The sequence below is a fragment of the Uranotaenia lowii genome, chromosome 3 (assembly GCF_029784155.1).
Source record: "Uranotaenia lowii strain MFRU-FL chromosome 3, ASM2978415v1, whole genome shotgun sequence".
Lineage (NCBI taxonomy): Eukaryota > Metazoa > Arthropoda > Insecta > Diptera > Culicidae > Uranotaenia > Uranotaenia lowii.
Genome location: NC_073693.1, coordinates 206832441 through 206845927, shown reverse-complemented (window position 1 = coordinate 206845927; position 13487 = coordinate 206832441). Strand labels below are relative to the sequence as shown.

The following is a 13487-nucleotide window of genomic DNA, read 5'->3' as shown; positions in this document are numbered from 1 at the left end:
CTCACTTAGCCGAAAATTAAAAACCAAAACAAAAAAAAAACCGCCGGCTCTTCGCGGACATGGCTGGACGGTTATCAATTAAAATGGATTTTATTTTCTTTGAGGCCCACCACCTTTATTGGAACCATTAGGTTCGGATTCGAGTTACATTTGACACCAGACGGCAGCCGAAAGCGGAAGAAACAATTCGGACGCGTCGCATAAAGTTCTTCAAACTTTTTAGTTTGGTTGGTTCAGTTCGATTCTTTAGTTCAACACCGGCAGACGTGCTCAAAAGTTTCTGCTGAATTACCATCGGGAGCCCCGCGATTTTTGAGTGTTTACAGAACATAAAATGCGTCCAAGCAATAAATTGTTACTGGTGGCGCTTTTCAATTTTCTTCCAGTAATCTCAAGAGCGCAACAAAGTGAAGATTTTTCGCCCGATGAAGAACTGCAAACGTTGAATGAGTTCGAAAAGCAGCTCAATGTGGATGCAATCAATAGTGACATTCAGAAGGAAATTAACGACCGTTACGGGGCGAAGAATATCCTCAATCAGTATGACTTTGTGATAGTGGGTGCCAGTCCGTCTGGCTGTGTGCTGGCCAATCGGCTGTCGGAAAATCCGGACTGGAAGGTTTTGCTGCTGGAAGCTGGGGATCGGGAAAATCTGTTTGTGAAAATTCCGGTTTTCGCAGCATATTTGCAGTCCACCAGCTACAACTGGGGATATTTGGCCGAACGGCAGATGTATTCCTGCTGGGGTAGGTTTTAAAAGTTTCTTGAATATACATGAGAACGTTTAACGACATAGTGGTACAATTTTTACAAAAAAAAACTTCAGAATTTAATCGAGAAATCAAGTTTTGTGCTCTGAGATAGAAATGTGCAAATTTTGGTTTAAAACAAATGTCTAGAAAACATTTTTGTTGTATGAATTAATATACAAAAGATAGAGCCAGAATACTGTTTTTCGACACACCCTAACATTTTATTATTAAAAAAATCATAACTCGCTTACGAAACGTCATATGTATGTAGCGTCTTGGGTAAGGTTACCTCAAAAACCGTTGGCTACAACTTTTTAAAAGACAGTTTGGCTCTATCTATTCACTGAAAAAAAAAATTATGTGTAAATCATGCAAAAATGTCACACCCTAATAATTAATTTAATATTATTATAGTGCATGGTTTTATGGGCATTTTTGCTGAGACACCTTTTGTCTATCTCTTATCGTCTCTTCGTTATTAATTTTGTCACGATAAAGTTCCGTCCTGGAACACTGTGCAGTGTCAAATGAGAAATTCTCGCATAAATCTCCTCAAAACCTAGCAGAATGTAGAAGTAATTGTTGAATGATCTAAATAAAATTTCTAACAACTAAAAACTTCTGAAACAACTTACTTTGAAAAGGCCTTGAAATTCTATGTTTTGCATTTAAAAAACTCATGATGCCAAAATATTCCAAATCACGTCAACTTGGTATTATGTTTGAATATTTTACAATGTAACTGAGACTATTTTGGCGAGCTATCGTTTAAAATATTTTTAAAAAAAATTAGGAGAGAATTGTAATTTCAGCTTTCAAATACCTTTAGTGATTTTTCATGCATCCCAGCTGTACTGAAGCTTATTCTTAAGTTTATTATTAAGTTTTTTTTCTAAACAGTTGGAGCAGTGAATTTATGTTAGTAGTGTCTAACCACTCGCTTATTAGTTAAATTCGAGAAGCATAAATTGAATCGTATAAATTTGCATTCACGAAATGTAAGTTTTTGGACTATCTGTTGAACAGAATTTTGAGTAACGTTTTGCTAGAAAAGCTTTCTGTGCTTTTCTGGTGTTTTTTTTAATATAATTAAGCATTAAGATAAAAAACAAAAACAAAAAAAAAATAAACCCAAGTACCACCGATAGTTTTATTGGACTGAAAGTCCCTTTTAAAACCATAACTTTATTTTGTAGTCTGCTATAAAACTTTAAATGTTACTTGGAAAATAAAAAAAAAAAAGTATCATTTGCAAGTATCAAAATTCGAAAAAAAAACTGCGTTTTTGACAAAAAAATATCAATAATTCTGTGGTTTTACCTCAAAATTTATGACGGTGTTCTGTGATGTTTACACTCTGAATTTAATGGAAAAATTTTGACCTTAACCCTTTCCTTCCCATGGTAGCACAGGTGATCCACAACTTTGAACAGCTCGCATTTGAACTGGGCGCTTTGGATCAACACCATTTTCTCACCGAATGTGTGGATATGAGTGAAGAAACATCGTACTTTTCTTCTTGTGAAGCTTCTTATCAATACTCCAGAAAATCATTTCGCAACAAAAAATTCACTTCAGGATAGTTATTTCATCTGCTTAAATGACCACATGTCTCGAAATATTTGTAAAAGTTCGTGATTTTCTCGAAAAACGACATGTTTTGTTTTCCTTGCGCGAAGTGTCATGGCGGCCAATTGTTCAAGGCAAAAATGAAAATTTCAAATATTTCAATAAATAGACTTAAGAGGGATGCGTATACCAAAGAAGTTTTTTATCAAATAGGATCGTTTTAGTTTGTGATCAATGAAGTGATGAAATTCCATGTTGTTTTGCAATTATTTCCTGTTTTTCATTTGCACCCTATGTGTTGTTATCTTCCCAATGGAGCACATATGATCCACCTCAAAACCCAAATTTTTCAAATGGATCATTAAAGTAGGCTCAAATTATGCATCTTTTGTTCTAGAACTTTAGCTGTAAATAAATATTTCTATTTTTAAAACGTGAAAAACCTCGTGGGAAGGAAAGGGTTAACAGATTGGGTGATTTTTACAGCTTTTTCTTACACAACAAAATTAATTTACTTTACCAATATCATGGATTTTCCAAGAATAAAGGCAGAAATCTAAAGTCAATTGTGATTTCATAATTTAACAGATACTTTGACAAAAACTTTTCTATAATTTTGACAACCTATCAATAATTTACATTTGTCTTGCATGCTATCGAAAAGTTTAATTCATCAGTTCGTTTTCAAAATTCATTCTTTAGTCAAAGACATGGCCGTAGGAACCGAGGGGGGGGGGGGGGTTGGTGTTTAAACCCCCCTATCCTCCCCCCCCCCCCAATGAATGTCCAGAAAAGCAAGCGAGATATTCTACACTATATTTTAAATGCATAATCAAATTATGATTATGAAGTATGATTTTTAAAGTTACAATCTATGTAGAATAAAAACTAATACTAAAACCTCATAAACCCATCTTAGGTTCAAAATTCTGCTACAGTTTTTCAAAATTTTCTCACTTGTTCAAAGAAATTATGGTCTGAATATTAAATTTAAAATTAAATTTAAACCATTTTCGAGGTTCTGGTTTCATGTCACCTTAAACAAAATTGTATTTTTATTTTCGTGTTTCGGATTTTGTATCCAATTTAGGATTCAGCTCGAATATCATAAGGAATTAGAAATGACAAGCTGCTTTAAAATCCTGGTTCAAATTTGGGTTGCATTTCATATCAAATTTGAATTATGTTTTGAATTATATGCATTTTCAGTATTTTAATAATAGTTTTCCGAGTATGAAAAAAATGAAAAAAATGTTTTATATTCAAATTCGAAGCTCTCAAACTTATATTTTGCACAGAAAAACAAATATTTTAAGTTTCAAAACACTGTTCCAAAATTGAAAACTCAGATTCAAATTTATCATTTGAAATTCATATTGTAATTCAGATTCACAATACAGATTAAAAACGCATAATTTAAATAATGAATTGTGATTAAACCAGAACTACAGAAGGCTCTAAAAACTTGGCTCATGAAATTCTGATCTGGAATTAAGATTCTAAAATCTTATTTTTTGAACATTTCGTTTAGAAATTCGGAAAAAAACAAATTCAAAATTGCAATTTTGAATTCAGGTTCAGAAATACAGAAATACATGTAGCTTGTGAATGAGTGTTACAATCAACATAAAATTCTTGAGGAATTCAAGAGATCATGAACTTTAAAATTTGCCTTCAATCCAATTTCCACATTTAAATTTTTCAATTTAAAATAGTTTATACAATACACACAATTGAGCTGAAAATCACAAACATAAAGGAGATTTTGAGTTAGTTTTTTAACTTTATTTTGACAAAAAATCCCTTATTTTATTTCTAAAAAATCATCCACAGGATTTTCAGTGCGCAATTGATTTTTAATGCAAAATTAATTGCTGTTAAAGAAACATGTAACTGATCTTCACTTAAAAATCAGCACAAAATTCTATATTTTCTCGGTGTTACGTTTAACATTATTACTTTTGCAGTTTTTCATTACAAACTAGTTTGGTACAAGTTTGCATCTAGCAAATTGGATCCAAAAGATTTTCATTTCTTACTTTCATTTTTGAAAATTTGATTCATTTTGATTGATGGTTAACATTTTTGAGTTTGCAAAACAATTTGGAAGATTGGGCTTGTTGATTTGAGCATAGGATAAGTTTTTTTTGAAATTGAAGGCTCTCCTTAAAACTTATTTTATGCACAAATCCAATAAGTTTCATCTACCTTTCATAAACAAATTCAAAGATATTTACCATCGATAAATGCGACTTCCATATTTTGTTAATTAAGGGTTCATTATAAAAATTTAGCTTACCTTTTAGGTTGAGGACAAATTTTCTAAACTTACGATTCAGAAAACTAATAAAGTAAAAGAACTTAAAAATGAATAATTTTATAGTTACAAACAGAATTTGTTTTGATTTTTTCAATTCGTACATTGTTCGGTAAAAAATCATAGATGAAAATCAGTCATTAAACCAAGAAACCAATTTCAGCTTTCTAAATGCTCAACTCCACCTTCGAAAAGGTTTTAACAAATAACACAAGGACAAAAATTCACATTTCATTTTAGACTTCTTTTAAAAAAGTTATAAAAATTTCATTATAATTTCTTCACTATTTCATAAGCAATTAGAAATGACAAGCTGCATTAAATCTTGGTTCAAAAACGGAAATTTTAATGAATTTTTGAAGAAGTTTTGAACCAAATTTTATTTAAGTTAGTTTTTAAAGAAAACATCAAATTGTTTTGCATGTTTCAACAAATTTGTGAAATGGAATAAAACATTTTTTAACATTCTTCAGTGATGTTAGAATCACTTTCAAATAATGAAAAAATGTAAAATTTAACTTTTATGGATAATTGTATCTCTGAAATGAAACATTCAAGCGAAAACTTATTCCTTGATTGAATGAACAAATTCAGGAACAGTTTTAATTTTTCTTGTAGATTAATAGTTCATCAGTTTTCAATGATTGATTTCACTCAAATCCAGAGTGGCCAGCGAGTTTACATTTTCAAATTCCAGGTTTTTCACAGTTTTTCGATTGACATTTCATGATCCTTCCAGTATTAAAATACAAAAATGAATATGTTTATCAGGGTTTTCATTGAACCAAAATAAGACTTTTTTTAAATGTTAAACGTAAAAGTGTGAAGGCATTTAAATTTTTTAGTTATTCAAACTTTAAATTTAAAGGTTATTCAGATAACGATGTTGTTTGTTTGGATTTCTAAATAAAATAGTTTAAGCAGGTTTAAATGCAAATGAGTGGGAAAATAATTGAGGCCATTAGGATCAGAGGGAGAAGGATATACCAATCTATTATTCATATCTAAACCTATACCTGGTGCAAAACTCATATTTTTTTAATTAGTTTGTCAACACGATTGAATTAAAACGATGACGTTACAATTAAAAATTAGTTTATCGCACACTGAATTTGACTATTGAGCTCTGGTTTCTGAATTCTGAAATTTGAAATATAATCATCAACGATGAATTTCGGGTGAATTACGGATTCAAACTCAAATCAAAACTTAACTTTAAGTTTGGATTATGATTCGAATTTTCATTTTTATTTTAATGCTTAGCTCTAGTTAATTGCTTCTGATTGATATTCAAACTTACATTTTTTTCTTAGAAATTTTGAAAACAGAATCCGCTGATTCTTATTCCTCCTGAGTATTTTGAAATTCTGTTTCGATTCTCGTCTTGAATAGGTTTTTAGGTAAGGTTTTTAGTTGTATAATTTTAAATTTTTAAGAGCCTAAGTTCTGGGTTCCTGATTCTGGACACGGCATGTGGATCAAGTACGAGATATGTATGTATCTCGTTTTTTCGCTTGCTTCAAGTGTGCTGCACTAAAAGCATAACTCAAAAATTCTTTATTTTATCATTAAACTTTCTTCAATAAAATTGAACACAACACTTGTCGTAACTCAAAGCAAGTAAATTTGTGGAATGTGGTTCAATGATGTCTAAGATATAGAGCGCCGAATTTCGGTGTTTCTCGGCTATGACTTTTTTTGCGCTCCCTAAGGTGTTAATAAACGTGGCCGAAATTTATTGTGTTTTGCAAAAAATATTTTGATTTTTTGTGATTATGCCCGAAAATTCAGTAATGGTATTCTGTGATGCTTTATCCATTAATTTATATTGAAAACTCATGACAAATTGGTTGTTTTCTGCAGTTTGATAAGGAAAAATCAATTAATAGTAGCAATCTTATCAAATTTTTTTTAAATTAAAAGCTGGGAATCCAAAATTGTTTTTGACACAAAAATTTTTGATTTTGAAAAAAAAAAATGAGCAAAATCGGTAATGTTAATTCTGTGATAATTTAAAAATCCTGTGTTCTGTGACAGATCCTTTCTTCAATATTTGCTCAAAATTCTGTAAAATTATAGATTTTTCTGTAATTTCAACAACCCTGGTGCTAATCTGAATTTTGAGTCGGAATTCGCAATCCAACCAAAAACAATGCAGGTATATAGTATAGCATGGCCGTAGGAACGGGGGCGGTTTTGGGGGTTAAACCCCCCCTAATGAGGGTCCAAAAAAGCAAGCGAGGAATTTTACTAAACACTCAAAATTTCAAATTCATAATAAAATTATGATAATAGAGCAAAGATAATCAAGAGTAACTATCTGAACTAAAAACTAATACATCAACATCAAAAACCTATTTCGAGTTCAAAATTCTTCAGTTTTTCAAAATGTTCGCACTTGTTCATAGAATAAGGTTGTCAGATTTTTTTCAGCACGTATCTGGGCCGGACAAATCCGGTCTGTTTTATATAAAAACCTGGCAAAATCCGGGTATTTGATTTCAAAATTGTCGACCAAATCCGGGCAAAATCGGGCAATTCTGGTCAAAACCTAGGGATTGCTCATCAAAAATCTAGAAAAAAAAAACTTGAAAAACCTTACATGGTAGATTTTTGAAACTTGCTGCAAAAATTTTGAACACATAAATAAAAAAAATATATAACACAATTTGTTTTTTTTTAAGTTTGATTTAAGATTGAGAATGAGAACAAACCAGGGCAAAATCCGGGCTTTTCCAATGAAATCTAGGCAACCGGGTCGGACCGTATTTTTCCCAAATTTTACATTAAATATCCGGGTCAATCCGGTTAAAACCGTGAAATTTGTCAACCTTATCAAAGAAATTCAGGTCTGATTATAAAATTTCAAATTAAACCCATTTTGGAGGTTCTGGTTCCATATTCCTATAACCAAAATTGTATTTCTACATATTTTCGTATTTCTGATTTTGTATCAAGTTTAGGATTCATGATTTTCAGTTCGAATAATAAATTAGGAATGAAATGCTCCTTTGAAATCCTTGTTCGAATTCGGTTCTGTATTTCATGTCAAAAATCATGTTTTTCGAAAATCAAATGCATTTTCAATGTTTTGATAATAGTTTTTCGAATATGGAAAAAAAGAAATTATTCAAATTCGAAGTTCTTAAACTTTATTTTAACACAGAATTTAAACATTTAAAGCTTCTATGTGGCGATCCAAAATTGAAAACCAGATTCTGATTCATCATTCGAAATTCACATTTTAAATCAGATTCACAAAACAGATTAAAAATAAATAATTGAAATAATGAATTAAGATTAAACCAGCAGTACAGAATTTGGATAATAGATTCATGAATGGGGGCTCTAAGATTTGGCTCATGAAATTCTGATCTAGAATTAAGATTCGGAAATCTATTTTTTGAATATTTCGGAAATCATATAGAAATTCGGAAACAGGTTCAAAGTTTAATTTTTGAACTCAGGTTTACAATTCAGATTAAAAATTCAGAAAAAGATTTAGTTTGTGAATGAGTTTTTTAATCAGCTTCTAATTGGTGAGAAATTCAAAAGAACATAAACTTAAAAATTTGCTTGTCAATTAAATTTTCAGATTTCAAAGTTTTTAATAAGAATAAGTTTGTACACACAATTCAGCTGAAAATCACAAATATAAAGTAGAATTTTAGTTAGTTTTCTAAGTTTTGATTCATGCAAAATATCCCAAAATATATTTTAAAAAATCATCCACAGGGTTTTTAGTATGGAATTCATTATTTATGGAAAATATATCCAGTTTAAGGAACAAGTACCTGATCTTCACCTAAAAAATCTGCACAATTTTTTTCGGTGTATTGATTAACATTATTAATATCATACTAAAACCATACCAACACTAAAATCATAAATTTAGTTCAAGTTAGCATCAAGCAAATTGGATTCGGAAAATTTTTATCTCTTACTGTTTTTTATAGAAACTTTTATTTATTTTCATCAAAGGTTAGGATCTTGGAATTTGCTAAAGAGTTTAGAAGATTGGGCTTCATTGGGTTTGATTTGAGTATAGAATAAGTTTTTTTTTTAAAGAAATTGAAGGCTACCCTAAAAAGAACTTATTTTTCGCTCAAATCAAACAACTTAGATCTACCTGTCTTTTAAACATTTTAGCCATCGATGAGGTCTCATTAAAAAAAATTTAGCTCACCCTTTAGGCTAAGGGTCACTTTTCTAAAGTAACTTTTTTTTAAGGTTTTATTAATGATACTTTACCATCTTTGTGGCATTCGTGTCTCCTCTTACGTTACAATTTCATACGAAAATTATTAATAAGTACTTAAAAATTAATTATCATATAGTTACAAACATAATTTGTTTTAATTTTTTCTTATTCGCGTGTTAGACAAAAAATCATAGCTAAAAATTAGTCACCAAACCCCCCCCCCCCCATGAGTCGGTTCTTCCTACTGCTCGTAGTATAGTATAGTAATTCGAATTTTAAATTTGAAGTCCTAACTCACATTTTGGAAATATTTCTAAAGATTTAATTTGCTTTTCAATTTCGGTTTTTTTTTTAGACAAATGCGCAAACGTTTCATGGAATCACTCAGAAATTTGGTATTTTATTCTACCTTTTGTGCATTCATGGTGGTCATTTTCCGTTTTCCTACATATTTCTCCTCTCAAAGGGAAAACATAGAACTTAATTATGAAAAACCATTTTTTCGACCATATGTGATGTTTTTATTGGGAGAATTTTCCATGTAAAATGATAAAAAAAATTATCATTTTCATCTCCATATTTTGTTTTAATTTCCAAAAAATTTTACCTATTTTATAGTATAGTATTTTTGTATTTTCAGTTATAAGATACTACATTATACACTAAATATATTTTTTAAATAAATTTTTTTGGACATGTTCACTTTTCGAGTCGTGATTTTTGTTTTTTTTTTTCAAATTCTAGATAATCAAATTCTTTTTCAATCAACTAATTGAAATTCAAGAAAATAAATGAAAATCAAGCTGATTAATTACAAACAATTATGAACATTTCGCTCAAAAATTTTTAGTCGTGGTTTATTTCTAACCTGATCTGAAATTTATTAGTAATTCGAATTTAATTCCTTATAAAATGATGTTATATTTTATGATTTCTATTTCTATTATTATTTCCAAAGCTTTAAATTCTGGTTTAATTCAAAATTTTAATTCGTATTCATTTTACGGTGTTCCGGAAATATTGTTCTAAAATTTTCAAAGTAGACTGTTTAACAATCTTTTCTTTAAGCTAACTTTTAGTTCTAAATAAGGAACACCACTTTGAAGAATTTATTCCAATGATTTATCAGGAATAGCATTGATTTGAAACTTTGACTCTAATTTTTTGGAATAGTATCAGTAATTTTTTTTCGAGTTTGTGCGTTGGTCATTAGTAAGAAAAAGGTTTTAGAAATCAATTCCTTGTTTGCCTTTTTATAGAGACTTTCAACCTTTGGCTGGTTCGTCTCGGCAATCTATTTATACTCCGTAAAGTTTATTTACAATTTCCGTTTTCTTTGTTATATTGTCTCATTTTGTTACATATGTGTTCATTTTACGTCTGAAGACTTACAAAATTTCCTTAACTTAGATTTAGGGTGGTGGGATTCGATCCCTGGATCAATAACTTATATACTATACAATCAATTTCTTTATTGATTGTGAATTTTTAGTAGCATTATAATAGTTTCTAACTTAATTTGAATTTTTTATCAAACGTACGCTAATTTCTACCGAAAAACCGGCAACAAATACATAAATACTGATTATATTTACCGAACAACCTATATTTTTTAACAAACACACTGTGAAAAATGGGTAAAATGAATTACCGAACTCGCAGTTTCCTGGTTAGTGTGAAAACATTTTTCTGAACTGTTAATCAAAACAAACAAACGTGACGAACAAACAAGTTGCTGCCACAAAAGTTGGAACTTAAATTCCAAACAAATTTATGCCGTAAAACCACACAAACTTATGCTCATTCATTCATTGAAATAGAGTTGTCCACAGCAATTAACCCATCGATGAATGAAAGATTTATGCTAATTTCCGGACGACGGACTACATCACTCGCTAATGCAGCAACACTCAGTTCCACCTGTTCGATTTCCAGTTCCGAAACCGATCGCTATCGGTGCTTGTGTGCTAATCACAGTAATATATTTTAATCGAATCGTTAAAGCTCGATGGCGGCGTCAATAAGGGAGAAGATTCGCGATCTGAGTGAAGATGATCACCAGTTTCATAGCTTGCATCTATAGTGTGGAATGAACCTTGACCAACAGAAATCTGATCCCTTTTCGAATGATTACTTCCGCGTTTATTGACTTTTTTTAATTGCTGCATTCTTTGGTAGATTTGTGAAGTTTAAATTTCGAATAATCACTTCAATGTCCAAAGTTCAAAGTTGTGAATCACTTTAATCCTTACTCACATTTCCAATTAATTTATTTAAATTCTTGGTTGCGAATAACGCTCATTGACGATTCTCCATTCTTTCTCTCGGCAGGAATGACCGATCAAAGGTGCCCCCTACCGCGAGGCAAAGGATTAGGTGGATCGACGCTCATTAACTATATGATGTACATCAGAGGAAATCGGAACGATTACGAACGTTGGGCTGAAGCTGGCAATCCCGGTTGGTCCTACGAAGAAGTGCTGCCATATTTTAAAAAGTCGGAGAAATCTTACCTCAATATCAATAGCACCTATCATGGAACGAAAGGTCCTGTGGACGTACGATATGCGGCATTTCGGACGGAAATGGCGAAGATTTATGTGAAAAGCCTGCTGGAGCTTGGTTTCCCAATGGTAGATTACGATGGCGAAAGTCAGTTGGGTGTATCTTATTTGCATACGAACACGAGAGATGGCCAGAGATTGTCTGCCAGCACTGCCTATCTGGATCCCGTCAGCCAGAGGAGCAACTTACATATTTTGACAAATTCCAGAGTGACCAAAATTCTAATAGATCCCAAGACAAAAACAGCATACGGAGTCGAGTTTGTACGTGATAAGAAGCGATACGCGGTTTTAGCCAAAAAAGAAGTTCTGCTCACGGCAGGTGGTCTGCAGACGCCTCAGTTGCTTATGCTTTCTGGAGTTGGACCGCGAAGCCATTTGAATGAAATAGGAATACAGGTTATTCAAGATTTGCCCGTGGGAAGAAGCCTATATGATCATCTTTATTTCACCGGACTGACGTTCGTAACTGATACCAAAGATTATACTTTGCATACCGATCGGTTGTTGACTGTCCCTAATCTGGCGAGATATTTTCAAGGAAATGGCACATTAACAATTCCCGGAGGATGTGAAGCGATCGGTTTCATTAATACCGACAACTCCAGTAGCAGCGCAGTCCCAAATATAGAATTAATTTTTGTAAGCGGTACCCCAGCCTCCGACCAAGGCAGCGGAGTTAAAAATGCTCTACGCCTCAAAGAAAATACCTATAGAATCTACCACTCACTCGAGTCCGGTCAAACAGACGCCTTTAGCGTCAATATCGTACTTCTTCATCCAAAGTCGAAAGGTTACATCGAACTTAAATCAGACAACCCATTCCAGTGGCCCAGGTTCGTGACAAATTATTTGAAGGAAGACGAAGATGTAGAAACAATGTTAAAAGGAATTAAACGAGCAATCGAAATTCTACAAACTCCAGCAATGAAAAACTGTGGTGCTAAGCTTCATAAAGTTCCCATTCCATTCTGTTCGAAATTCGCACACGGATCCGATGACTACTGGAGATGCGCCCTCCGAACAACAGCCACTTCAATGTACCATCAAACGGGGACTAGCAGAATGGGTCCTGCCTCAGATCCAGAGGCAGTCGTTTCACCAGAACTTCTTGTTCACGGTATCAAAAATCTGCGAGTTGCCGACGTTGGGGTCATCCCGGTCACCTTCAGTGGCCATCCAGGAGCCATCGCCTATATGATAGGGGAAAACCTTGCCGATTTGATCAAATCCCGTTGGCAGACGAGCTGACCGCAAAACATTCCACTCCTATCTCTAGCATTTAAGCCAAAGCTATAAAAATGATTACCTCTCATTAGGAGCGACTTTTTTGAACAGGTATGCTTCCATCATTCTTCTTCATTGATTAGCTTTCAACAAGCCAAACTACCTCATAAGATTACCTGTAAATAAAAGAGAAACAAAATTGAATTAGTTGATGTTTGAGTCTGGACGTAGGACGCGAACTGTTTAAAAGTTGAACCGACCAAATTACTTTGGTCTTGGTATTACCAAATTACTTAGGTTTGCAGCTCTCAATTAAGAAATTCAAATCGGTAAGTATTCAAATGATTGTGAAATTCACAACACAAAATAAACATAGCTAAATGTTATTCTGCTTTTTAGTAAGTTCAGCCTTATCAACTAGTTCTTATAATGGTCCGGTTACAGAGACTATATACATGACCAACGTTTCCGTGTATACTCCTGTAGAGTTTCAAATCTTTTTATACTCAGTAGAGATAGTTCGCTTCCTTCGATACTCCGTAGAGTTTACTGTTCATATTTTTGTTTCTTCGTATGTTACATTACATTTTCGTTGTGTGTGTTCAAATTTAAACGTCCGTAGACTTACAAAGGAGGAGGCGGCGTGATTCGATTCCCGATCGTTTGATTACAAACCAACCCGCTAGCCATTAGGCTAAACGACCGCCCCATCACGGATTCGAAAAACCACGTTCAATTTATAATTTTTTTGAGTTACATTACAATCAAAATGTAGGCCACCGAACGGAGATCTTTACTTAGTCGGGGATGAATCATCCTTCAGAATGAAAATCTAAAAAAAATGGAATAGTCGTTCC

At 32.4% G+C, this 13487-nt stretch overlaps 1 protein-coding gene across 1 annotated transcript; it reads left to right on the top strand.

Moving 5' to 3' along the window:
- The first annotated feature begins 334 nt into the window (after positions 1-334).
- Positions 335-12654, top strand: LOC129753029 (glucose dehydrogenase [FAD, quinone]-like). The gene is made up of 2 exons (XM_055748821.1): positions 335-746; positions 11171-12654. Exons 1-2 carry the CDS (start codon positions 335-337, stop codon positions 12652-12654), a joined length of 1896 nt encoding a protein of 631 aa, XP_055604796.1.
- The last annotated feature ends 833 nt before the right edge of the window (positions 12655-13487 follow it).